Source organism: Stegostoma tigrinum, chromosome 24 (assembly GCF_030684315.1).
Source record: "Stegostoma tigrinum isolate sSteTig4 chromosome 24, sSteTig4.hap1, whole genome shotgun sequence".
Taxonomy (NCBI): Eukaryota; Metazoa; Chordata; class Chondrichthyes; order Orectolobiformes; family Stegostomatidae; genus Stegostoma; species Stegostoma tigrinum.
In genome coordinates this window covers 20,068,535-20,096,025 of record NC_081377.1, presented here as the reverse complement: position 1 = coordinate 20,096,025, position 27,491 = coordinate 20,068,535, and the positions used below count along the sequence as shown (strand labels likewise).

The window sequence follows — 27,491 nt, the reverse complement described above, 5'->3', positions numbered from 1 at the left end:
AAATTGGAGACATTAGCCTTAATTTTCAGTCTCTTAGAGCCAGGAGTGTTGCCAGAGAACCAGTGAAGAGCAAACACTCTGCCCTCTTTCAGGAAAGGGTGCAAGGATAACCTTAGAAATTACAGATCGAATCAATCAATTCGAGCGAGCAAAGGCTAACAGTTGATGAGGGCAATATGCCACATACCACCAGGGTAGCATACTGGAAGTGAAGCCTTGTCATTCCCAATGACCACAAAAGTTACACGTTTTATCAAAAGTAGTAAAAGATCCCCAAATTAATTGTTTTGTAGACACAAGCTACTAGAGAAAACAGGCCTGGTTTCTGTACTGAACAGGAATACTTCACCAGCACACATGCACACCACAGGTTTTGCTGAAGTTATCCATATGGCTTGCAAGGACTCACTGTTCTGTGATCTGCCTTCTCCAGCTATTTCCACTGCTTAAAGATGGCACAAGGGGACTGGCTCCCAATTTACACAAGTCTGACTTTTTGTTGACAACAAAACAAGAGAGGTATGGCTAACAACAACTGGCAAGGGAAAGCAAACTGACTGTCTTCAGGTTTCTGACCCTATCATTCACATCCACAAGCTGTTCAGCTACCTGGGAGCCAAAACAAAGCTGCTGGCAGGCAGAAGGCCTTCATCAACTACTAGAGGTCACCATTACATACACCAATCTACTTGAAGCCAGCCAAATTGCCATTCTTACACACCTTCTAGCTCCAGAAATAGCTGAGGAGATAGTGGAGGCTTAAGTGGTGATCTTTCAGGAATTGCTAGATTCAGGGAGGATCCCAGAGGATGGGAAATCACTAACATGATGCTCTCTTTTAAAGAGAGAGTAAGGCAAAAGACTGGAAGTTACAGGCCAATTAGCCTAACCTCAGTCACGGGGAAGATTAACAGTCCATTGCAGATGAGGTTTCCAAATACTTGGAAGCACATGGTAAAATAAGGCAAAGTCAGCATGGCTTCATCAAGGGGAAGACCTCCCTGACAAAGTCTGCTGGAATTCTGAAGAAGGAACAAGCAGGTTAGGCCAAGGAGAGCCATCGAATGTTATTTAGCTGGACTTCAAGAAGGCTTTTGACAAGGTGCCGCACAAGAGGCTGCTGAGTAAGACAAGGGCCCATGGTGTTAGGTGCAAGATACTAACATGGATAGAAGATGGTTTTTTTTTGCTTTCTGCCAGACAAAGAGTGGGAATAAAAGGGTCTCTCTCAGGATGGCAGCCAGTGACAAGTGGTGTTCCACAAGGGTCCATGTGGAGACCACAATTTGTCACTTTACACACTAGTAATCTAGATGAAGAAACTGTGGGCATTCTGGCTAAGTTTGCAGATGATACAAAGATAGGTGGAAGGGCAGGTAGTATTGAGGAGGCAGGGAGGCTGCAGAAGGATTTGGATAGGTTCGGCGAGTCAGCAAAGGAGTGGCAGGTGGAGTACAATGTGGGAAGAGTGTGATGTCATGCACTTTGGTAAGAATAAAAGCATGGGCTATTCTCTAAATGGGGAGAAAATTCAGAAATCTGAACTGCAGAGAGACTTGGGAGTTCTATTCCAGGATACTATAGAGATAAACATGCAGGTTGAGTCAATAGTCAGGAAAGCAAATACAACGTTGGCATTAGTTTTGAGAGAACTTTAATATATAAATCAGACAGTGTACTTTTGAGGCTTTAAGCCTCAGGTCAGGCCACATTTGGAGTACTGCATGCAGTTTTGGGCCCGATATCTCAGGAAAGATATTGGCCCTCGAGTGGGTTCAGAGGCAGTTCACGAGAATGGTCCCAAGAATGTAAAGCTTAACACAGGAGAAGCATGGAGGACACTGGATCTATACTCATTGGAGTTCAGAAGGATGGGGAGAAGAGAGAATCTAATTGAAAAAAACTTACAGAATACAGATTGGCCTGGGCAAAGTGGAAGTTGAGAAGATGTTTTCATTGGTAGGAGAGACTAGGAACTAAGGGCACAGCCTTAAAAGGGGAAAGCTTTTTTAGAGCAGAGATAAACAGGAGAAAGAGTGGCGAATCTATGGAATTCACTGCTGGGGAGGTCAGGTCACTGAGTACATTTAAGATGGAGATAGATAGGTTCTTGATTGTCAAGAGGTCTAAGGGTTATGGAGAGAGTGTAGGAGAATGGGGCTGAGAAACTTATCAGCCATGATTGAATGGTGGAGCAGACAATTAGCTAAACGGTCTAATTTCTGCTCCCATATCTTAATGATCTAACTTGACTCCTGGTCCACCCCACCCCCTCTGAACTACATGAGCAAATAGCAGTCTAACCAGCACCCAACGATTGACAGGTAACTTGCTTTTAGAAAGTGTGAAAAATTTTTCCACTTGGCTTTAAAAACTTTTTCTATTTGAGGTCAATAAAAAAAATTACTGGAAAACAAAAAGGATGCAGTGTATTTAAATGCTCTTGTTGCAAGTTGGAACTCATGGAATTTTAAAAAGTTGCATAGCAACTTGGATACAAACTTGGCTGAGTGATAGAAAGTACTGCAATGGTAATGGGTATTTTTTGGGCATAAGATTTGTACTGAGAGTTTCCAAGGACTCTTTTCCCAAATTATACTAAGCCACGTACAGGAGTCAAAGATCAACAAGCCCAACAATAAAGTTTGGAAGCTGTGGTAAGGACAGTGTAAAACTTCAAAAAAAAGACTTGGCAAGTTGTAGAATGGGCAAATAAGTGGCAGATTAAAGTTAATAAAAGAGAAGTGCAATTTAACACGGGGGGGGGGGGGGGTGGAGAGAAGACTAGGAAATTGTACAAAGAAAGGGTATTACTCCAAAAGGTGTACAGGATCTGGGTGCATAAATGCATGAGTCATTGAAAGGTGGTAGCACAGATAGACAGAGCTGTTAATAAATCATACATTACCCTAGGCTTCATTAATAAAGCTTCCAAATACAAGGGCAAGATTATATTGACTTATCTAAGACACCAGCTATGATGCCAAACAGTTCTAGATGCTGCACTTCAGGAAGGATGTGGACATGTTGGAGAGTGCAGTAGAGATTGGAGTGTGGTTCCAGGAACAAGAAGCTTCATTTATCAAGCCAGACTGGAGATAGAGACTGCTTTCTCTGCAGATGAGAAGGCTAAGAGGACATTAGATAGGTTTTTGAAAGCATGAGGTGTCTTGACAGTTAGTAGGGTGAAACTGTTTCCACTCAAAAAGATCATGAAAGTAAGAAGAGATTTAAAAGGAGGTAAAATTTGAAATTGTAACAAATGCGAGAAGAGAATCTTTTCATGCAGTGGTAGAAAAAGTCTGAAAATGCATTGCCAAGAAGTGTGGTGGAGGTAGATTCAATCAAGAGGCATTGATTTTCTAAATAGAAACAATGTACAGTGTTACAGAAAGTCAGAGTCAATGTGCATTGAGTACCAGTACACAGTGGGCCAAATGGCTTCCTTCTACACCAAAAGACTGATTGTGACAGACGGATCAGATGCATGTGGATTGGTAAGGATGGTTTCCAATTTAGTCCAGTTTAGTTACCAGTTCAGTCACTTTGATGCCAATAAGTCACTTTTACCGATTGACAAATTCCCCACCTATCTAGGAGGGGAGTAGATTCTGCATACTTGCCATCCTCTGTACAACCTCTAAGTGACATTGACCATAGAAGAAAACTAATTTGTCATCTGAGCGGGAACAGTGGGTGATAAACAAAAGGCCTTTGTCCACTTATGAAATAACAATGAGAATTCATGGGATCCTGAGTCAATGCTGTACACTCCCAGGGCAGCTTCCACTTAACTGTACACCACTTACAGCACCACCTTCATGATTCTGTCTTACTCCTAGAAGAGGACATCCTTAACATGATGATGGAAGTGTCTGGGACATTATATGTTATTATTCCATGAACATGACTATGTCAGGCTGTTTGACTACTCTTTGGGACATCTCTCCTAATTTTGTTCAGGCCCCAGATGCCAGTATAAAGGACTTTGCAAGGTCAAAGCTGGGAGTACCATTGTCATTGAGTGTCTTGGTCAATGTCAGGTTGTCCACACAGTTTCATTCCTTTTAGGAGACTTTCTGGTGACCATGTTAACAAAAAGTAGTTTGCACTTTCAGTGGACATTTAAGCATCACTGCTGTTGACTTGGAGACACAGGGAGCCCAGGCCAGCTGAAGTTAGCAGATTTTTCTTCCCTAAAAAGAACAATGTAGTACATTATTGATCACTATTAGTTATTATTAGACTAGCTTTAATAGTTGTTAATTTTACCATACATTGTAGTGGGGTTCAAACACCTGTCTCCAGAGTACAAGCTTAGGCCCCTGCATTACTAACCCAGTGATAATACCAATTTGATGCTATACCCCACATGACATAAGTGCCTTTTGTACTAGTCATGACTACAGCCAGTGGAGTTTTCTCCATATTTGAATTTTACTGGGTTCCTTCATAGCACTCACAGGTGAGACAGTATATCAAAAGAGGTAACCACTCTTACTTGAACTCAGGAATTCAACTCATTTGTGATCAGAAGTTCGAATGGAACCCATACTGAGCAATTAGAAAGTAATTGCTATGTAAAATGAGAACTCCTTGATACTTCAGCCAGTGTTGTTGGATCCCATAGCCTTTGACACCTAGTGCTCCCAGCTGCCATGAGTCAGTTAGATGCAAGTGTGGGCATTAATGGCAGATTTTTTAAAAAGTTAAAGCACAAGAAGAAATAATATCATTAGTTGTGTGGACAAGACAGCCATCAACAAGCTTTGACGCACAAAATACAGTTTATGGGTTAATTCCTCCATTGCTAAATCAAAGATTACTTGGGAGGTTTTATACACAAGGCAAAAAAAATTTCAGTCAAATGAAATCTCCATTTATGAACCAATGCACGCAAAGATGAAAAACAGCACTGATCTGAAGGAAGCCCCCCCCCCCACTGGTTTGGATATTAACTAGTTTGGCTAAATACTTTGCAGACAAATCCTAGATGAGAATTATGCTTTTCTATGTTGTAATTTAGTTTTTATTACAGCAACATGTAAATTAGATAGATACCTTTAGATTTGTTTACAGGATGTGGGCATCTCTGGTAAGGCCAGCTTTTATTGCCCATCTTCTGTCAGCTACATGTACCAATTTAATGCTTTCAAAGTTAGTAATTAACTTAAGTTTATTTTTTACAACAACATTTTAAAGCATTTAAGTAACATGAAATAGTAACCACTTCTGCACACTAAGTTCTAAAAGCAGAACAGCTCAAATGACAATTTTCAAAATTTTAAAAAAGCTTTATGCATCACATTCATTTCCACCTCAAGTACTTGTCTCGATATTACAAAACACTGCAAAATCAAAAAGAAAAAAAAATCAACAGCGCAAGATTTCAGGAAAAAGCATCCAGTCCACAGGCTGTGTTCAACTTTGTTTCTACTGGCATTCACAAATGGAAGATAGATCAAACAAAAAAGTTAAATGCACACAGTTGCAGATTCTCCCCTAGTCTATTACTAGATAGAGAAGGACCAGATATATAGATTGTCTGTATATCATTCAGCTTACATGAAAATACTAACACTACCACTATTTTATGCAGCTAGGTTACTGAAGTGAAGAAATAACTTGCAAATATAATAAAAAAGATGAAAACCCAAGGTAAATAAATGGAGCTAAGATATTATGCAGGGAGATGGTGATATAGTCATGACATTGCCTCTGGCTTATGAGAGCAGTCAAATGTTCTGGGGACATGGTTCAAATCCAACCATGGTAAGCGGAATTTAAATTCAAATAATAAACCTAGGGAGTAAAACTAGCCTCAGTAACAATGACCATAACAACCTAATTAATTAGAACAAACACGAGTTGCTGGAAAACCTCAGCAGGTCTGGCAGCATCTGTGAAGAGAATCAGGCCTGTAGAACTTTTCTAGTAACTTCTGCTTTTGTTTCTGATTTATAGCATCCACGGTTTTTTTTCCAATTGCAATTAAAAAGCTACTTCATCCACTAACATCCTCTCAGGAAGGAAATCTCTCATTCTTAGCTGGTCTGGCCAACACATACTCCAGAGCCATTGCAATGTGATGGTCTTTTAACTGCTCTCAGTTCACAGGCTTTAGGGATGGGCAACATGCCCATTTTGGCATATAAAAAAAGAAAGTTACAATCAAGTTGAATGGCAGAACAGACATGAGGGCTGAATGGTTTACTATAGAGAGTTTGTTGGTGAGATTTTTAAATAAAAACCTCCATATTCTGATCCAATTGCACAATGGCATAAAATAGGAAATAAAAAATAATTTTAAAAAGCTTGTATTATACCCAACACCACTTTAAAAATTGTGAACAATTATACAAAATATTAATTTAAAATATTTTAATATAGTAACGTTTGGTGACAAGGCACAAGCACTGACACTACAAGCACGAAGTATAACCATTAATACTGAGGCACGATGCCAATGTGAAAACCAATTATCTTAAGCGTACTGTTTGAAACTGGTCGTTTTGAAATCAAAACCAGTGTTAGTAGCATTACAATTGAAAACAAAACAAGTTTATATTCGGCAATTCACAATTGCTTCAGTTCCTTAGACCGTACCCCTGTAGGTTAATATTACTATTCGATTCAACCTCTTTCCCCAGAAGCAAATCCCAGTGCGCACACCCCTCTTGTCAGCACGCATGCGTTAGTTGAGTGGCTCAGGTAAAACTGTGCTTAAGGTGTCTCGATGGAGCACTACAGGCAGAAAGACAGGAATACTGCATTCGTCAAACGGACTCGAATAAACGGACCCATCGCTGCAGATACAGGTCTATTGTTTATAGGCATCATGTTTCCCTTCAGGAACGCATATGAAATTATGGTGCTGCAAACTATATCTGCCGCAGGCTACAGTGATTTTAAATCCAACAGTATACTTAAGATTACATTCTTTATAAAAAAAATCCATAACATTCTTTAACTACAACAGAAGGTTAAAAAGGTCAGCGTTGCAACATAGGATTTATCACGGTTTATGGTATGAAAGCAGAAATCATCCAATTTCGTTTTGGAAATAGGATGAGACTACGCACAGGTTTAGCTGTACAAGTTTCTAACATCACCAGGATTAGGACCACAGAGTAATCTCACTTACGAACATCCTCTTTCTATTGTTCGGTAAAACTCTAAACTCGCAATACAGCCGCCTCCCTAGTCTGTCACACCTTGACATCTGACAAATCAGCAGGATGAGTTTTAAAAGAGCTTATGAGTTTAGAGTAACATTATTAGGATTAAGACGTTATCTCCAAATCTAACCGTCCATCAACTGAGCAATTTAACCAAGCTCACAATTTGAAATTTAAAAATGTTCTTTTACTGATTAAGGACAGATTTCTGCATTTTTGACTAAGCTACATTCCAGACAAAAGTCATCACAATACAAGATCGGTTAATGGCAGACGGGAGAATGTGTTAGATTTTTTTAAAAATGCTATTAAATATGCCGCCGGCAAGTACGCATACGAAAGCGACAAGCCAAAAAAAAACCCCCGCATAAACACACTAAGATTTCTTTCGGAAATGAGCCCTGGTGCGAAAATAACACAAGGATCTGTCACATGAATAAGAAAAAGGGCGTCATGAATTTAAAGAGGAATTATGCCCAAACAAACCCGAGAATTCTAAGCCCTGCAGGACTTGACAGTATCTTTCTCATTGGCATTTCTATTTTCAACATGGGGCATTTAAACGATTAATATTGGAGGTGTACCACTTACAACAAAAAAAATCTTTTCAGCAGTTAAATTAACATCTCGGACCCGATGAAAGGAACAAACAAAACGGGAAGGAGAGAAAGGGGGATAAAAAAAGTGTGCAGTTGTGGCGAATACATCACAGCGTTGCGAGAACGTGAACATTCAAAAGGAAAAAAAATCTGAGCTTGGAATGGTCTTGAACAGATGCCGGGCCCCTCCTGAAGAGGTGATTATATGGGAGAGCATTTCAGTACCTTTGTATCTCTCCAAAACGTCCTCATAGGCCTGAACATACTCCTTCTCCTCGGCGAAGGTGGTGGGTAGCTGACCCGGCACATAGCTGGCCATAGTGGCAGTATTCCGGTCGCAATCCTCGCCGCCTCCCCGCTCCCAGACACCGAGTGCGTTCGGCCTCTCTCGCCGGCTCACAGCACGGAGTTCCCAGACTCGCTGTGGGTTGGGAATGCAACTGCAGCGGACTCGTACGAGCTTTTTTTTCCCCTCCTCGGGATCAGTCTCCACCCCACCGATTCCCAGCTCCTTTTATTTTATTTCTTGCTGATGAATGGTTCACACACCCGCTGGCGGATTGTTAGGCAGCGCCGCCCGGAGTCTGATTCACCCTCGCACATAGGCCGACCAAATTCCCGAGGAGCCAAGAGCAGCCAGAGCGCCGCCTCTGGACTCCGGACGAGCACCTCCCGGCTCCAGGATACCGGTCCCTGGTCTGGGCCAGCGCCTCCCCGCGGCTGCGCACAGCACCGTCCCCGCGCGCCGTGTTGCGCGCGACCAACGGCAGATTCACCAGGGCATAGTGCCAGGGGTGTATTCAGATGCCCATCTTTCACGTGATTACCAGAGGAGTATTCAGATATCCACCATTCACCTGAGTGCCAGGGGAAGTATTTACGGCCGGGTGGCTCAGTGGTTCGCACTGCTCCCTCACAGGGCCAGGAGCCCCGGTTCGATTCCACCGTGGACGTCCAGTCCCTATACACCTCCATTCCCGTACAGATGGCCGAAAGGCCCTCGGCTTCTTCCTGTCCCGCAGATCCGACCAGTCCCCCTCCACTGACACCCTCATCCGCTTATCCGAACTCATCCTAACCTTCAACAACTCTTTCAATTCCTCCCACTTCCTGCAGACAAAGGGGATGGCCATGGGTACCTGCATGGGCCCAAGCTATGCCTGCCTCTTTGTACGTTACGTGTAACAATCCCTCTTCCGTAACTACACTGGCCCTAAACCTCATCCCTTCCTCCGTTAAACTGATGACCATATCGGCACCGCCTCCTGCTCCCACGAGGATCTCGAACAGTTCATCCACTTCAACATCTTCCAGCCCAACCTTAAGTTCACCTGGACCGTCTCTGATACCTCTCTCTCCTTCCTGGACTTCTCTGTTTCCATCTCTGGCAACCACCTGGAAACCGATATCCATTTCAAGCCCACCAACTCCTACAGCTACCTAGAATACATCTCTTCCCACCCACCTTCCTGCAAAAATTACCAATTTGTTCGCCTCTGCCGCATCTGCTCCCAGTATGAGGCATTCCAATCCCATACATCTCAGATGTCCTCGTTTTTCAAGGACCACAACATCCCCCCCACAGTGGTCAAGAAACCCCTTGACTGTGTCTCCTGCACTTCCCGCAACTCATCCCTCACACCCCGTCCCCACAATAACAACCAAAGCAGAATCCCCCTCGTCTTCACGTATCACCCCACCAACCTCCGGATCCAACGCATCATCCTCCAACACTTCCGCCATCTGCAATTCAACCCCACCACCAAAGACATTCTTCCCTCCCCACCTTTATCTGCTTTCCAGAGGGACCACTCTGTCCAGGATTCCCTTGTTCGCTCCACACTCCCCTCCAGCCCCACCACACCCGGCACTTTTCCCTGCAACCATAGAAAGTGCTACACCTGCCCCTACACCTCCCCTCTCACCCCAATCCCAGGCCCCAAGAATACCTTCCATAGCAAACAGATGTTCACCTGCGCATCTGTTAATGTGGTATATTGTATCCGCTGTTTCCATTGTGGCCTCCTCTACATCAGGGAAACCAAGCGAAGGCTGGCAGACCGTTTGCAGAACACCTATGCTCGGTTCGCACTAAACAACTGCACCTTCCAGTCACAAACCATTTCAACTCCTCCTCCCATTCCTCAGACGACATGTCCATCCTGGGCCTCCTGCAGAGCTACAACGATGGCACCGGAAGGTTGCAGGAACAGCACCTCATATTCTGCTTGGGAACCCTGCAGCCCAATGGTATCAATGTGGACTTCACAAGCTTCAATTTCTCCCCTCCCCCTACCGCATCCAAAAACCAGCCCAGCTTGTCCCCTCCTCCCACCTCAAGCCCCACCCCATCTCCTCCCTACTAACCTCACCCCGCCCCCTTGACCTGTCCGTCCTCCCTGGACTGACCGATCTCCTGCCTAACTCCCACCTACACTCACCTTTACTGGCTCCATCCCCGCCTCTGTCTCCTCTCCACCTATCTTCTCCTCTATCCATCTTCTATCATTTCCCTGTCTCTCCCTATTTATTTCCCCCTTCCCCTCCCCTATTTCTGAAGAAGAGTCTAGGCCCGAAATGTCAGCCTTCCTGCTCCACTGATGCTGCTTGGCCTGCTGTGTTCATCCAGCTCTACGTCTTGTTATCTCGATTCCACCCTTTGTCTGTGTGGAATTTGTACGCTCCCACCCCCCGCGAGTTTCTGCGTGGGGTTTGCACCAGTTGCATCCCAAAGATGTGCAAGTTAGGTGGATTGGCCATACTAAATTGCCCATAGTGATCAAGAATGTGTAGGTTAGCTATGGGAAATGCTGGGTGGATGCTGATCAGGAAGTCTGTGTGGACTTGTTGGGCCTAGTGGCCTGCCCCCCACTCTGTAGGGATTCTATGATATCCATTTTATTTTACGTGATTACCAGGGAAGTATTCAAATATCCACTACTTATCTAACTGCCAACACAGTATTTAGATATTTACCATTGACCTGACTGCTGACTGCCAGGGGAGTATTTAGATATCCACCATTCATCTGACTGCCAGAGAAGTACTTGGTTATCCACCTTTTACCTGACTGTCAGGGGTGTAATCAGAAATCCACCCTTCACCTGACTGCCAGGGAAATATTTAAAAATCCACCTTTCATCTGACTACCAGTACATATTCAGTTGTTCGCTAATTAGCTCAGTGCCAGGGTGTATTCAGATGTGCCCCATTTACCTCATTGCTATAGGAATATTCTAATATCAATCATTTAGCTCACTTCTGTGAGAATTTGGGTACCGCCCATTCACCCCAAGGCAGAGGACAATCCAAATATCAACAATTCACCTCATTGCCAGGGAATAATTAGTTATTAATCATTCACCTCAGTGCCAAGGCAGGTTGTTGGGTTCTTGAACATTTACACCACTGCTAGGTAGGTGATATACAGCAATCAACCAAACATATCACCATCAAGACTGATTGAGAAATCAACCAATCATATCTTTGCTAGATGAGCTCATGCAGAGATCAACCAATCGTACCATCACCAAGTCAGAGATAGAAATCCGCAACTTCCAACTATGTGGTGTAATAATGCAGCTATCAAAGCAACATATCACTAGCATGTGAGATCGCATAGAGATCAAGCAATTCCACCATTGCCAGGTGACATTAATGAGTGATCAACAAACATACCACTACCTGGTGGGATTATTGCGAAATCAACCAATCCAGCCATTTTATTCAGAGATTGACTGATCATGTCACGGTTAGATGGGTTCATGCAGAAGTCCATCAATCACATCGCTGCAGGTGAATTTATTTAGCGATCCATCAATCACAGCAGTGTCATGTGAGGTTATGCATTGGCATATCACTGAGACATGAATTATGGAAAACTGAACCATGAAGTGAAATTAAGCAAAACTCAACTAATCACATCACAACCAAGTATGATAATGGGAAGTCAACCAATCACATCACATCACTAAACAGATGAGATCTCTGAGAGATCAACCTCATAGATCACTATCAAGTGAGGCTATGCAAAGGTGAATCATCAAATCACTCTCAAATAAGAGTTTGGTGAAATCTACTAATCACATTACTACCAGGTAAGGTAATAGAGTGATCAATGAAACACATATGAAAACAGCTGAGGTTATAGAAATCAACCAATCACATCATTGTCAAATGAGATTATGCAGCAATCAACCAATTGCATCACTGTCAAGTGAAGTTATGGAGGAATCAAACAAAAACATAAATTTTAGGAGAGATCCAGGACAGTCCTACTGTCAAGTGAGACTATTAGGAGATCAACCTATTAAAAGTGAAATTTTAGAGAAATTGGCGATCACATCACAGCCAGGCGAGCCTTTTGGGATAATCAACCAATGACTACACTTCAGGATTATGAGGAGATTAAGCCATCATATCACGAGATATTGGCCATTCAGATTACTGCCAAAAGAGATTATTGAAATATCGACCATTCACCTCATATGATTTTGAGCAGACCTTGCAATTCAACTTTTGGGCATCCACCAGGCACTGTAGACCAGCAGCAGCAGTAGAATAGCATTCAACTGAATTCTGTAACTTCATGATCCAGTATTTGCCTCACAAATCACATGCTAATTCATGAGGAAAGTAGAGCACATGCCAGACGCAATTCCCAGCCATGCCTAAAAATGAGCTGTCAGCCTGCTGAAATTACAGCACAATACCAGTTACATGCCAAACAGCAGAAGCAGTATGTGTTGTACAGAACTGAGCAATCCCATAACCAATGGATCAGTTCAAATCTCTGCAATCATGCCACACCCAGAGTTGAATGTTGGTTGAAAATTAGATAACAGACAAAGGAGGTGTCATATGTAACCTCATCCTTTATAATGGGGGAAAATGGTTGAAGGCACTGGACATTGAAACAATGATGTGTCCTGACAGCATTAGAGCAGTGATACTGAAAACCTGTGTATCAAAACAAGCCACATCCCTAGCCAAGGTTTTCCCATACAGCTACAGCACCAGTATCTACCTGATAATGTGGAAAATTGCCCAGGTATGCCCTTTTTCACAAAAAGTTAGACAAATCCCCCAGCCTACTACATCCCCATCAAACTACTCTGGATCATCAGCAAAGTTAGGGAAGGTATTGGTAACAGTGCTTAACAGTGTTAGAAGTTAGCGAGTTTTGAGAAGATTTGTAGCTCAGGTTGAGGTTCTGGATGTGAGTTTGCTCGCTGAGCTGGAAGGTTAGTTTTCAAACTAACCTTCCAGCTCAGCGAGCAAACTCACATCCAGAGTGTTAGAAGTACTTAAAGAGCAACAACTTGCTCACACATGTTTAGTTTGGGATCCCCCAAAGCACTACAGCTCCAGACCTCATTACAGCTTTGGTCCAAACAGAGAAAACAACTGAACTCAGGTTGAGGTAACTATCATTGATATCAAAGCACCATTTGACCAACCATGGCATTAAGAGCCTTAGTGTGGTTTCAGTCAATGGGAATTGGTTAGAAAACACTTCACAGTTTAGAGACAAACCTTGCCTAAAGTAAGATGGTTTCAGAGATAGTAGGAACTGCAGATGCTGCCTTTTCACCATAACCCCTGATTCCCTTACTTGTTGAAAATCTGTCTATGTCAGCCTTGAATATACTGAGTAACTTACAGCTTCTGAGAGAGGAAATTCCTCTATATCTCTGTCTTACAATGTGTAACCTCTTAATCTGAGATTATGCTTCTGATTCTAGATTCTCCCACAAGGGGAAAGAATCTTTTACCCTGTCATGTCCTCTAAATCCCTGGCAGTACAAGCTCAATCTACTCAATCTCTCCTCATAAAACAGTTCCTTCACCTCAGCCTAGGGAACCTCCTCTGGACAGCCTCTAATGCCAGTATATCTTTCTTTAGATAAAGGCCCAAAACCTCAAGCTACAGTGATTCACCTAGAGCCTTTTGTACCTTTAGTAAAACCTCCCTACATTTATACTCCAATCCTTTTGAAAATAAAGGCCATCATTCCATTTGCCATCCCTATTACCTGCTGAACCTGGATATTAGCTTTTTATGATTGTTTTGGATGCAGTCTCCCAAATCCCTCAGTTCTCTAGCTTTCTACAATCTTTCATAATTTAAATAATATTCAGCTCCTCTGTTCTTTCAGTCAATGTATGTAACCTCACTTTTCTCCAAATTATATTCCATTTTCCACGTTTTTGTCCACACGTATACTGTCTGTGCTCCTCCGCAGATTCTTTTTCATGCTTACCACTTGCCTTCACATCTATTTTTGTGTCATCTGCAAACATTCACCTTCCTCATCCTAGTCGTTAATATATTTTGTAAATAATTGTGGCCCCAGCACTGATCCTGTGGCACGCTACCAGTTACAAATTGCCATCCTGAAAATGCCTCGCTTATCCTAACCCTCTGTCTTCTATAAGTTGGGCAATATTCTATGCTAATATACTAATTCCAACACATGAGCTCTTCTTAAGTAGCCTAATATGTGGCACCTTATCAAATGCCTTCTGAAAAGCCAAATATACTACATCACTGTTTCCCCTTTATCTAACCTGCTCATCACATGCTCAAAGAACTCTAGCAATTTTGTCAGGTATGATTTCCCCTTCATGAAGCCATGGTGACTCTGCTTGATCATATTATGCATTTCTAAATACTCTGCTATTACATCCTTTGAAACAGATACTAACATATTCCTAGTAACAAACATTAAGCTAACTGGCCTATAGTCACTGACTTATTGTCTCCTTCACTTTTTAAATAGATTTGTTACATTTCCAATCCTCTAGGGCTTTTAAAAAATCTGAGATTCCCTGGAAGATTACTACCAGTGCATCAATTATCTCTGTAGCTACTTGCCTGAATATCTTAGGGTATATCCGATGAAGTCCACAGGACTTAACAGTCTTCACCTCCATTTGTTTCCTTTGCACTCCTTAGCTATTATTGTCTTCTACTGTGAAGACCGATGCAAAATATTTTTTCAACTCTCTGGCATTTATGGTTTCCGATTATTGTTTGTCCAATCTCTAACCTTAGTTAGAGCACCTCTGCTCTACATTGCACCGAATTTCCACTTTGAATCAAATTTCCGACAGTAATCAGTCAGATCTCAGTCCTTTATTTTGGGCTGTTTTACTTACATATCTAATTTGATTTTATCTCTACCAACTGTACTTGGAAAGGGTATACCAGCTGAGTTTCCACTTTGAATTCATTTCCAATAGTAGTCAGTTAGCCTTCATCTCACTCAGTGGAGGTCCCAAACTGCTGCAGCCCCACACTAGCCACGTTCCTGACCGTTTTATGTATATCAAGTCACAACTTGACACACCCAATTATCTTTCACATGCACACATCATTTCTTTTGTATGCACTTCCTTGCACCTCCATCTATCCATCTATATTACAAGTCACTTTAATATTGATGCAATTTGATGGCTCTCTCTGACAGTCAACTACATTAAATTCATTGCATTCGTTAAAATGTGCCACTAGTCATTCATGTGTAACCTCTCTGGAGGTTAAATGAGTGTGCCCTACAAGGGAAAGATAGGGGGATAAAGAGTCTTTCACAGTACAAAGAGGAAGCAAATTCAGTGATGTTTCAACATACCTAATCATTGAAGATGAAGAGATTATAGATACCCAACAATGGAATAAAGTATCAGTGATCCACGAGTCACTTAACACTTGGCCATGCTGATTTGATTTCAATAGCAAGTGAAATATGATCATCTTCATAATGTTGTAACATTGTTACCTTGCTAGTAGTAATTCAAATCCTTTCTCCTTTCCAGTATCCTAGTGTGTATGGACGCAGTTGGTGGAGGTCCTTGATGACTAACACTTAGAAACACTCATGCTTTATGAATGTGTACCATTATAGAGTTCCTGTTTACTACGCTCTACATTGAGTCCAGTAATCCAGTTTTCACCTGGTGACTCATTGTTCACAAGTGAGCAAAAGCACAGTAAGGTAGCCCTGTCCAAAATACGATTAGTTGCACAGATGCTAGATATCAGGGGCTTTCAACAAAAGCTATAATCTTTGAAGGTGATCGGATGTCTGCAATGTATTGACAGTCCTCTCCTAAACAATATCCATGATTGCAGAGAGAAGCAGAGGTTGTTGGCCATAAGATGTGTAACATGGAGGAGCAGAAGTAAACCATTGAGCCAGTTGAGTCTGCTCCATTATTTAATGAGGCCATGGCTGATCTGATAATCCTTAACTCCCATACCAATTAAAAATCTGCCTATCTCGGCCTTGAATATACAATGTGACCCAACCTCAACAGCCTACTGCAATAAACAATTCCACAGATTCACAACTCTCTGAGAGAAGAAACTCCTCATCATCTCTATCTTAAATTGTTGATGCTGCAGGCAATTGTGAAGATGCTGTCAACTATGTATAGAGCTGCCAATTCCATGGCACCTCCATCATGGCAACCAAATGAGCCCAAGTGTCAGTGCAGATCTTGTTCACGGTTATGTAAACTCAAGTTGCCGTTCTGAGGAACAGGCACTGGACTCTGATTTTTTTTCATGGATGTTTCCAGAGCTGCGGAGCTTCCAGTAGCTTCTGTTTTTGTTGCCACAATACCTGCTATTTTAAACATTATAACAATATATCATAGCCTTGACCTTACTGCAAAGCATTGATTCACGCCAAATTCCTGCAGTTCTGATAACAGTGAAGCATTGCTAGCCCAATAAAGCGATGGTGGTTAATAGAGAAGAGAGTGGCCATTGGATCTGATTGATACTTCATTCCACTGGTAGTGACTAACTAAGCTGGGCTTTCTTGGCAGTAGTACGAGCAGCTGGCTCTGTGATCACCATCTTCCATATCCTTCTTGTCCATTGCTATGTACTGTTTATAATTTTTTATTCATTCATGGGACATGGACATCACTGTCTGGGCCAGCATTTATTGCCCATCCCTGGTTGCTCTTGAGATAGTGGTGGTGATTGCCTTCTTGAACTACTTAAACGTTTAAATGAGGCAATCTGAATAATATTTTTTCTGGGATGTCAATGCCAGCAGCAAATCACAAATGATATATGGGAATACAAACTATTCACATCTCAACCAATGATATTACAGCCTGATGAAAGGAAAGCTACAGCAGCCAATCATATCTGTCAACTAAAACTGGAGAACAACAGCTAATCATTTAAGTGCAAAATTGAGCCAAGTAATGGGTAGAAGAAATGCAGCAAAGAACATATAAGGTGCAGGAAAATTCAAAAAATCTTTTCAAATAAAACAGCTCTACCAAAAATCTACACTTCCCCTTTCGTTTCATAGGGCAAGGTCGCATACTTCAGACAGAACCTCACCTCAGTATGTAAAATTCAGCACGGGACTGTCATTGTACTTAAATATTAATACTAAAGCTACACATATCAGTAGCATGGCCTCATTATTCGGTCTTAGCAGTAAATTGAGTGGCCTGTGAACAGCTGTGTTAAATTTGAGTGATCGGTACCTCAAATGAAACCTATGCTTACAAGCGCCTATACTCTAAATTCAAAAATACAACTGGTCCGAATTACCCATAAATATAAGAAACAGCACAGCTTGTGAAGATTGATTGAGACAACAAATCAAAATGTGATATCAACAGAACTTGACACAAAACACTGAACACAAATCACATTGCTGTAATGTGAGACAGTAATAGTTTAAAATACAAGATGGAAATCACATACCACAAGTTTAGATAGACACATCAACCACAGCAATGTCACTTCAGAGCGAAATGCCAGCTGTTGTAAATTTATGTGAGGGGGGACCAGGGACAGTAGCCAATTATTTCACTTCAGTTCAACACCAGAAGTAAACTTGTAATACAAGTTGGGTTAAACAGTTACATTCTTCACACTGTCGGATTGGACAACAACAGTTTTGAATGTAACAAAATACTACTGCAACAAGATAGAGTTGAGGATAACTGATGGCAATGAGTACAGTTTCAGAGCTACCACATTTACAGTCATAACACTTTGTTCTAACAGCTGCCATCTGTTTCCAAAATGTAAAAAACTCTTCAAACTCTCTTAAGACATTGTTACAGCAGGCTGAACATTAGCGACTCAGATCAGTCTGAGCACTTACCATAGCTAGAAGTTCGTTGCTCATTGGGTGGCAGAGTGGCTCAGTGGTTCGCACTGCTCCCTCACAGTGCCAGGGACCCAGTTTGACCCAATCTTCAGGATGTGCTGGCTAGGTGGATTAGCTGTGGGAGATGCGATTTGGGTCTGGAAATGATGCCATTTAAAGCAATGGGCTGAATAGCCTGCTCCCACACTGTAGGGATTTTATGATTCTCCAATTCTTCTCAGGTACCATGCCTTCAGAGGCATTGGTTCTTTGATTATGCATGGCAAAGTGAATTGTTGTTTCCTTCTGGGGAATTATTGACCTGGAGACTACTGTGCTTACCAACTGCTATCAGGTGTACTGGAAGGATTTAAAGGTTGATGCTCAGTTGCTTTGGTCACATTAAGAGCGCATTTTCCTTGGCCATTAAGTCCTCAAGTATAAATTGAAACGGGAGTTTCTGGTTCCAAGGCAGGGATGCTTTGCCACATTGTTCTACAGAATACATATTGTAAAAAATATTCTGTATTAACTCCGTCAACACTAAAATTGCAGGCAGTTCAAAGTTATAGTATCCAAACAATTGATTTTCTAATAATGCAATGCATTGACATTGCAATATTGAGCAATGTCAGTCAAAGCAGAATAATGTGAAGTGCTCAGTGTGTGATAGAAATTGCAGAGAAATAAAAAACTAGTCATATTGTTGTTACTGTCAAGTGAGGGAAAGTGAAGTAAAGAAGTGAAGAGTAGAGATAACCAAAAGTAACAGAATGGGTGTTAAATGATCAGTAAGTTATATAAGACATGGAATAAAATGGAGACAGCTAGCAGTGACATGAGTGGAATTTTGGGAAGAGCGTGCTGTTCAATTTACTATTACTGCATCAAACATTGGGAATACCTACAAAATGATATTAAAAACCTACAACATACAAAGTGAAACCAGATGACAACCAACTTGTTCTGCAGTGAAAGACAATGATATCTACTGCAAGTACAGGGAATGCATAGTATCATAGACAAGGTAATGCATGAGAAAGTCAACAGTAAATTATGTTACTGTAATCAGAGTGTGAAACATCAGCGCCTACTGCAAAAAGCAAAAGGCTATGTTTCTTGAAAGTATCATTTAAAAACACCCATGGCATTTCACTGATCCTAAAATTAGATTATTAAATGATTACAATGCTAAATAAGAACATTATAGGATTATTGAAGTATGCTAAAACTTGATTTAATTTCTCCATCCCTAACAGCTCCAGCTGTGAAAAATGATTCAATATCTTCTTAAGACATGAAATAAACCACATGGAGTGGAAGGTATGAGTTAAGCACACAATCACTCCCAGAATTATAAACAATATTTCACTTCACATGATTCCCATAAATATCTAATACAAAGAGGTTAACAAAACCATTGTGCAACAATAAACTTACATAACTTGTCAGAAATGTTCAAAACAATCTAGGAAGACAAAGTTAAAGGAATACCACTCCTATTCTCCCTGATGAGGAAAATAATCCTTTTCAAAGTAAGCACTATAGGCGGAATCCAATACCTACTTCCTGTTAAAAGTTTCTTGAACTTTCTTTAATGATTCAAGTAAATGCATTTTTTTTATGTTTTGTAGGACATAGGAGCAGAAGTGGGCCATTAGATCCTTTATGCCTGCTTCACCATTCAGTATGATCGTCGCTGATCATCCAACTCAGTGCCCTGTTTCCACTGTCTCCTCATACCCTTTGATCCATTTAGACCTAAGAACTATATCTAACTCCTTCTTGAAAGTATTTGATGATTTGGCCTCAACCACTTTCTGCAACAGAGAATCCCACAGGCTCACCACTCTTGTTAGAGATATAACTCAGAACTGCTATTAGGATAGTAGAACCAATTGAAAGGAGACTGTATCCTCCTAAATAGTCACTTCTACAGTGAAATTGTGATAAGTCAAAATTGGATAAGTCAAACTCCAGTTGTGTTGACGTTGTCAGCCATTCCTGCCATCAGAATAGAAAATCTAGTAGAAGAATGCCTAAAGATCAGCAATGTTCCCTGTAAGCTGCGTTGCCATTTCTAGGGTCCATGCATAGCAAATGACATGCTGACTTTATTCGCAGCATTAACTTCCAGTTCCAAATGTCACTGCTGAACACAGATCTTGGAGGTTTGCACAGACAAAAAAAGAAGTAGTGGGAATGCTGATGATCAAGTTTGAAAAAGCATGTCATCTGACCATCCTAAATAACCGGAGCAGATACTGTGAAATCACGGTAACACATGAGTTGAATTTGAGGAAACCCTCCATTTATCATTAAATCTGAAAGAATGTTAAAAAGTCACATCGACTGGAGAAAAAAATGAAGCTAATACAGCAAGTAGAAAACCATGTTGTGAAGTGAAAAACATACCATAAAGAAGTGGAGATTCCACCACTGAATTTATCATCTGATCTGAAGCACAAGGCGAAAATCTTGGATCAACTTGACCAAACAGACATTTAGAACAGTTATCTATCCCAGTCTTGAAGAAATTTTGTTAATGTGAGTCAAGACAGCTTAAGCAAAGAATGCCCCAGCTCCAGTTGAACATTCCAGGTAAAGGGAATTGCCTGGCAAAAAGTCCGGGCCACGATGTTCTCTTGCATTTCCCTCTAAACCCTACCCATCTGTGTACCTATCCAAATGTGTTTTAAATGTTGCTATTGTACATGCCTCAACCACTTTCTCTGGCAACGCATTCCATATATGTACCACTCTCTGCATGAAGAAGTTGCCCCTCTTAAACCTTTCCCCTCCCAGTTTAAACCTATGCCCTCTAGTTTTAAATTTCCCATCCCTGGGACAAAGATGATCTGCGTTTACGGGAGGCATTGGTCTAGTGGTATTATTGCTCAACTGTTAATCTAGAGACCCAGGTTTAAATTCTGCCATGGCAGATTGTGGAATTTGAATTCAACAAAATATCTGGAATTAAGAATCTAATGATAACTATGAATTGGTTGTCAACAAAAATCCATCTGGTTCACTAATGCCCTTTAGGGAGGGAAACTGCTATCCTTACATGGCCTGGCCTACATGTGACTCCAGGCCCACAGTAATGTGGTTGATTCTGAACTGCCCTCTGGGAAGTTAGGGATGGGTGAATACTGCTGCCTAGCCAACAATGCCCTCATCCCATTATGAATAAAAAAAATTACCCCATCTCTCCCCTTCATCATTTTATACATAGACAATAAGGTCATTCCATATTCTCCTACATTCCAAGGAATAAAGTCCTATCCCGGCCAATCTCTCCCTAAAAGTCAGACCTGCTAGTCCTCACAACATCCTCACATAGCTTCTTTGCAGTTTAACTTTATCTTTCCAGGATGACCAAAACTGTACACAATATTCCAAGCTAACAAAGTGTGAAGCTGGATGAACACAGCAGGCCAAGCAGTATCTCAGGAGCACAAAAGCTGACGTTTCGGGCCTAGACCCTTCATCAGAGAGCTTTTATGTGATCGTCGGGATGAGGGAGATCCAGTTGATGTATTTTATGTGATTTTAGTAAAGCTTTTAACAAGATCCCACACAGACTAATGAAGGTTGAAACAGTGGAATTGAGCAAAACTTGGTAAAATGGATTGGAATCAGAGATGTGGGATCTTGTTAAAAGCTTTACTAAAATTGCATAAAATACATCAACTGGATTTCCCTCATCCCGATAATCACATAAAAGCTCTCTGATGAAGGGTCTAGGCCCAAAACGTCAGCTTTTGTGCTCCTGAGATGCTGCTTGGCCTGCTGTGTTCATCTAGCTTCACACTTTGTTAGCTTGGATTCTCCAGCATCTGCAGTTCCCATTATCTCTGATACAATATTCCAAGCGCAGCCTCACCACTGACTTGTACAACTGTAACATAGCATTCTAACTCTTATACTCAGTGCCTCAACTAATAAAGGCCAGCATGTTAAATGTGTTAAATGCCTTCTTCACCACCCTGTCTACCCATGGCATCGCTTTCAATGAACTACATACTTGTACTCCTAGGTCCTTCTGTTCTACAACACTCCTCAGGACCTTACCATTTGCTGTACAAGTCCTACCTTCGTTTGACTTTCCAAAGTGCTGCACTTCAAACTTATCTGTATTGGATTACATTTGCCAATCCTCAGCCCACTTGCCCATCTGACCAAGATCTCACTGCAGTTTTTGATACCTTCCTCACTATCAGTGATAACATCCTAATTTTTTATTATCCAGAAACTTACTGATCATGCCTTGTACATTCACGTCCAGATTGTTTATGTAAATAACAAGTAATAATGGTTCCAGCACTGACCCCGTGGTACACCACTTGTCACAGATCTCCAGCCCAAGAAACAAACTTAACCATCACCCCCTTCTCCCTACCGTTGAGCCAATTTTGAATCCAATTAGCTAGCTCTCCTTGGATCCCATGTGACCTAACCTTCAGGCTAGCCTAACATGCAGGACCTTGTCCAGGACTTACTAAAGTCCATATAGACAACATCCTAACTGCCCTACCCTCATCTATCCTCCTCTTGGTCACCTCTTTCAGGACATCCCACACACAAATCCATGCTGACCATCCCTAATCAGACCTTGACTACCCACATGTTGGTTGAACCTATCTTTCACTATCCTGTCTAATAACTTGCCTACCACTGATGTCAGGCTCACTGGCCTGTAGTTCCCTGGCCTGTCTAAATTAAACTCCATCTGCCAACCTTCGGCCCATTGGCCCATCTGAGATGTAAGCTTACTGACCAATCTATTACTCAATGTTCTGACCAATGAAGGCAAGCATGCCAAATGCCTTCTTCACCACTTTGTCTCCCTGCAACTCCACTTTCAAGGAACTATGCACCTGCAGCCCTAGGTCTCCTTGTTTAGCAATGCTGGCCTGGACCTTACCATTGACTGTATAAGTCCTGCCCAGTTTGCCTTACTTAAACTATGCAACAACATTAGCCACCCTCCAGTCTCTAGAACTTCACCAGTGGCTAAAGATGAAGCAAAAATCTCTGGAAGGGCCTCTGCAATTTCTTCTCTAGTCTCCCACAACGTTCGAGGTTAGACTAAAGGTATGAAAAACAAGAAATTCTTCACCTATTTACCATGTCATTGTGTTTTCATTTGTTTGCTTTTTGACATTGAGCATGTTTATATACAAAACTGTGAAACACAGCAAAACCATGGATAAAAGGAACCTATATTGCCAATTGGTTGAAAATGGTCAGGCATTTCACAGAACTTTGTGGAAAGCTAGGGAAGAGATTGCTGGGTCCCTTGCTGAGATATTTGCATCATTGACAGCCATGGGCAAGGTGCTGGAAGACTGGAGGTTGACTAATGTGATGTCATTATTTAAGAGAGGCTGTAAGGAAATGCCAGGGAATTATAGACTGGTGAGTCTTCATCTGAGGGACCGGATTTACATACATTTGGAAAGGCGAGAACTAATTAGGGATAGTCAACATGGCTTTGTGTGTGGGAATCATGTCTTACTAATTCTGTTGAGCTTTTTTGAAGAGGTGACAAAGAAGATTGATGAAGGCAGTGTGGTAGACGTCTGTATTTTTTTCTCTTTATTCATTCATGGGATGTGGGCGTCACTGGCAAGGCAGCACTTATTGCCCATCCCTAATTGCCCAGTCAGTAGTTAGGAGTCAACCATATTGCTGTGGGTCTGGAGTCACATGTAGGTCAGATCAGGTAAGGATGGCAGTTTCTTTCCCTAAATGAAGTAGTGAACCAGATAGTTTTTTTCCAGCAATCGACAATGGATTCACGGTCATCATTACCTTCTAATTCCAGATTTTTAAAAAATTCAAATTCCACCATCTGCCATTGAAGGGACATGAACCCCGGTCTCCAGAACATTATCTGGGTCTCTGGATTAACAGTCCACTAGGCCATCACCATCCCCTTGTATGGACTTCAGCAAAGCGTTTGACAAAGTTCTGCGTATTAGATTGGCCAGTAAGCTTACATCTCAGATGGGCCAATGGGCCGAAGGTTGGCAGATGGAGTTTAATTTAGACAGATTTGAAGTGTTACATTTTGGTAAGGCAAACTGGGCAGGACTTATACAGTCAATGGTAGGGTCCTGGCCAGGATTGCTAAACAAGGAGACCTAGGGCTGCAGGTGCATAGTTCCTTGAAAGTGGAGTTGCAGGGAGACAAAGTGGTGAAGAAGGCATTTGGCATGCTTGCCTTCATTGGTCAGAACATTGAGTAATAGAATTGGGATATCACGTTGCAGCTGGACAGGACACTGTTAGGCCACGTTTGAATACAATGTTTAATTTTTGTCTCCCTGCTGTAGGAAGTATGTGAAACTTGAAAGGGTGCAGAAAATGTTTACAAGGATATTGCTGGGATTGGACGGTTTGAGCTACAGGGAGACACTGAACTGGCAGGGCCTTTTCTCCCTGGAGTGCCAGAAGCTGAGAGGTGACATTATAGAGGTTTACAAAGTCATGATAATAAATAGCAACGGTCTTTTTCCTGGAGTTGGGGAGTCCAAAACTAGACGGCATAGGTTTAATGTGAGAGGGGCAAAACCTGAAAAGGACCTGAGAGGTAACGTTTCACACAGGGGGAGGTTTATTTACAGTACAAGATGCCAGCGGAAGTGGTGGAATTGAGTACAATTATAACACTTAAAGGCATCTGGATGGGTGTATGTATAGGAAGGGTTTAAAGGGATTTGATCCAAATGTTGGCAAATGGGACTAAGTCAGATTGGGCTGCCTGGTTGGCATTGTTCAGTTGGATAGAAGGGACTGTTTCCATGCTATATACTCTATGACTGTATAGTTAGCATTAAGCAAAGATTTCCTATGAGAGAGGCATTGCAGATAATGTGTAGGATGCCTTTTGTAAATTGTAAGAACATATCAAAATTATTCTCAGGTCATATGCAATGCTTTGGCATGCACAGGTTGAGATATAGAGTCACACAGAATGCTGTAAGGCTGTAGAGCAAAGACAGCAGTTGCTAGCTGTGCCCCAAATTCAGTCCTACTAACAAAAGGTACTACAGGACTCCCATTAATCGCATGCATCCCTGTGAACCAGATCAGACACAGAATCTACTTGGCTTCTTCACTGTGATCCTAACGGAGTGTCTGCCTGTCCTCTTCATAGTGATCATCTCAACATGATAATTGTCCTTAATCTGGATGTCAATGTGTCCCACTATAGTGGCATGAGATCAATGTAAATTGGGGCACAAATTATTAGCAATGAAAACAAGAACTTACATTCATTAGCTCTGCAATTGAAGGTGAAAAGAGGTAGAGTATTTGCCTTGCTTGTCTGTCTGTAAACAATACATCTAAAAACACTAATGAATGAATTTTAACAAAAGTTGGTTCAAGGAAGAACTCATTAGTTTTAGGTGAAGATGTGCTTCTGGATGTAGATCCAGGAATACTTTTAATATTGGGCAAGAAGTCAAATTATTCTTTTACAAGGTTGTGGTGCATTTTGTTTAGAACATTGTTTGAGAACATTGTGAATGGTGTGGTGGAATTGAGCACAGATTTTAAAATATTAAAGTTTTTGGGGCACCATGTAAATATGGATTGTCCTGAAGCCTCCTCAGTGAGGTAATAGCTCTCTATTAAAATGTTCTTTCTTCAACTTTATAGCTACAGAGAATCAACTAGACAGGGAAGAGCGTCAGAAAACTGTATAGCTACAATGACTGTAAATTTTATTGGCATGTTTTATGGGTCAAAAGATGTATTACAAATGTATAAATTAAAAGTCTTTGATGCTGAGTTAATACAATATGACGTGGGTAAGTATTCTAGCGCATGCCCTCCTCCCTTCTTTGTATTTATGCAACACCTTTAATGGAATGACATGTCCCAACCCTTCAACACACTCGTGTGAATCTAGGCCACATAAAGGTGATTTTAAGCCAGATAACCAAAAGCATACTCAAAGCATTGAGTTTTTAAGAGTTCCATAAAGAAGAAAAACAAGGTGGACAGGTGGAAAATTGTTGGAAGAATATCCCAGAGCTTAAGCCTCCACAACTGAAGGCAGAATCACTGATGGTGGAGTTCTTAAACTTATTCCTGTACAGAGACTAGTATTAGAGGAGCATGGATAACTTGGAGAGTTGTCAGACTGAAGAAAATTACAAAAGGCGTGGCAGAGGCCTTGGAGAGATTTGAAAATATGATGAGAATTTTAAAACTTTGCTTGACCTCTGTTCAAGGTAGGCTGGCTTGCACAGGTTTGATATCATTTGGTTCAGTTCATGTAGAAACAGATAGGAAAACTTTGGATGATTTAAATCTACAGGTGGTGCACTCCACATAAGACTACGTAGAGTGCACTGGAGTCATTAGTCAAGTCTGCAAATAATGAAGGCATGATTGAGAGGTTTCAGCAATGGATTAGGTAAGACAGAGATGAATTCAGACAATATTATAGAAGTAACGGAGATGTTCTTAGTAATGGCACAACTATGAGCTTGGAAGCTGCTCTCAGGATCAAATGTTTACAGACTAAGTTTACAAACAGACTTGCTCCCCCCACTGCATCCCAAAAGTAGCCCAGCTCGTCGCCGGCTCCCGAACCTGTTCTTCCTCTCACCTATCCCCTCCTCCCACCTCAAGCCACACCTCCATCCCCTACCTCCTAACCATCCCCCCCCCCTTGACCTGTCCGTCCTCCCTGGACTGACCCATCCCCTCCCTATCGCCCCACCCATACTCACCTCCACAGGCTCCATCCCCGCCCCTTTAACTTGTCTGTCTCCTCTCCCCCTATCTTCTCCTCTATCCACTTTCGATCCGCCTCCCCCTCTCTCCCTATTTATTTCAGAACGCTCTCCCCATTCCCCTTTTCTGATGAAGGGTCTAGGCCCGAAACGTCAGCTTTTGTGCTCCTAAGATGCTGCTTGGCCTGTTGTGTTCATCCAGCTACACACTTTGTTAGCTGAAAGGAATATGGTTGTGGTTGCTGGTAGCCAGTCATCTCAGTTCCAGGGCATTTCTGCAGGTGTTCCAGGCCTAGTTAACTTCAGTTACATTATCAGTGACCTTTCCTCCATCATAAAGGTCAGAAATATGGACATTCACTGTTGCTTACACAATGTTCAGAACCACTTTCAACGTCTCAGATATGGAAGTTCAAATGCAGCAAGGCCCGGACAATATCCAGTGACAAGTAACATTTGTGCCACACGAATGACAGGTAAAGACCGTCTCCAAAAAGAGAAAATCTAATCATTGTCCCTTGACATTCAGTGGTGTGACTATCACTGAATTCCCCACGATGAGCATCCTGCAGATTACCATTGATCAGAAACTCAGTTGGACTCACCATATAAATACAGTGGCTACAGCAGGAGATGAGATTCTAGGAATCCTGCAGCAAACAACTCACCTTGTGACTCCTGAAAGCCTATCTACCAAGTCCCACGGCAGAAGTGTGGGGAACTTTCCCTACTTGCATGACTGAATGCAGCTCCAACAACACTCAAGGAGCTTGGCACCACCTAAGACAAAGCTGCAGTACGTCTAAAAACATCCACTCCCTCCACCAC

The 27,491-nt window shown here is 41.8% G+C and overlaps 1 protein-coding gene across 19 annotated transcripts in view; it reads right to left on the bottom strand.

Annotated features, from left to right (window-relative positions):
- macf1a (microtubule actin crosslinking factor 1a) overlaps positions 1-27,491 on the bottom strand; it is a 545,346-nt gene that overhangs the window by 486,762 nt on the left and 31,093 nt on the right. The window contains exon 1 of one of the 19 annotated variants that reach the window (XM_059654276.1): positions 8,003-8,391. The exons of the other annotated variants lie outside the window; for them this stretch is intronic. Within the exon in view, the coding sequence (XP_059510259.1) occupies positions 8,003-8,096 (94 nt within the window). The 5' untranslated portion in view covers positions 8,097-8,391. Of the gene's footprint in view, positions 1-8,002; positions 8,392-27,491 lie in introns of those variants that run through there. 19 annotated transcript variants of the gene reach the window in all.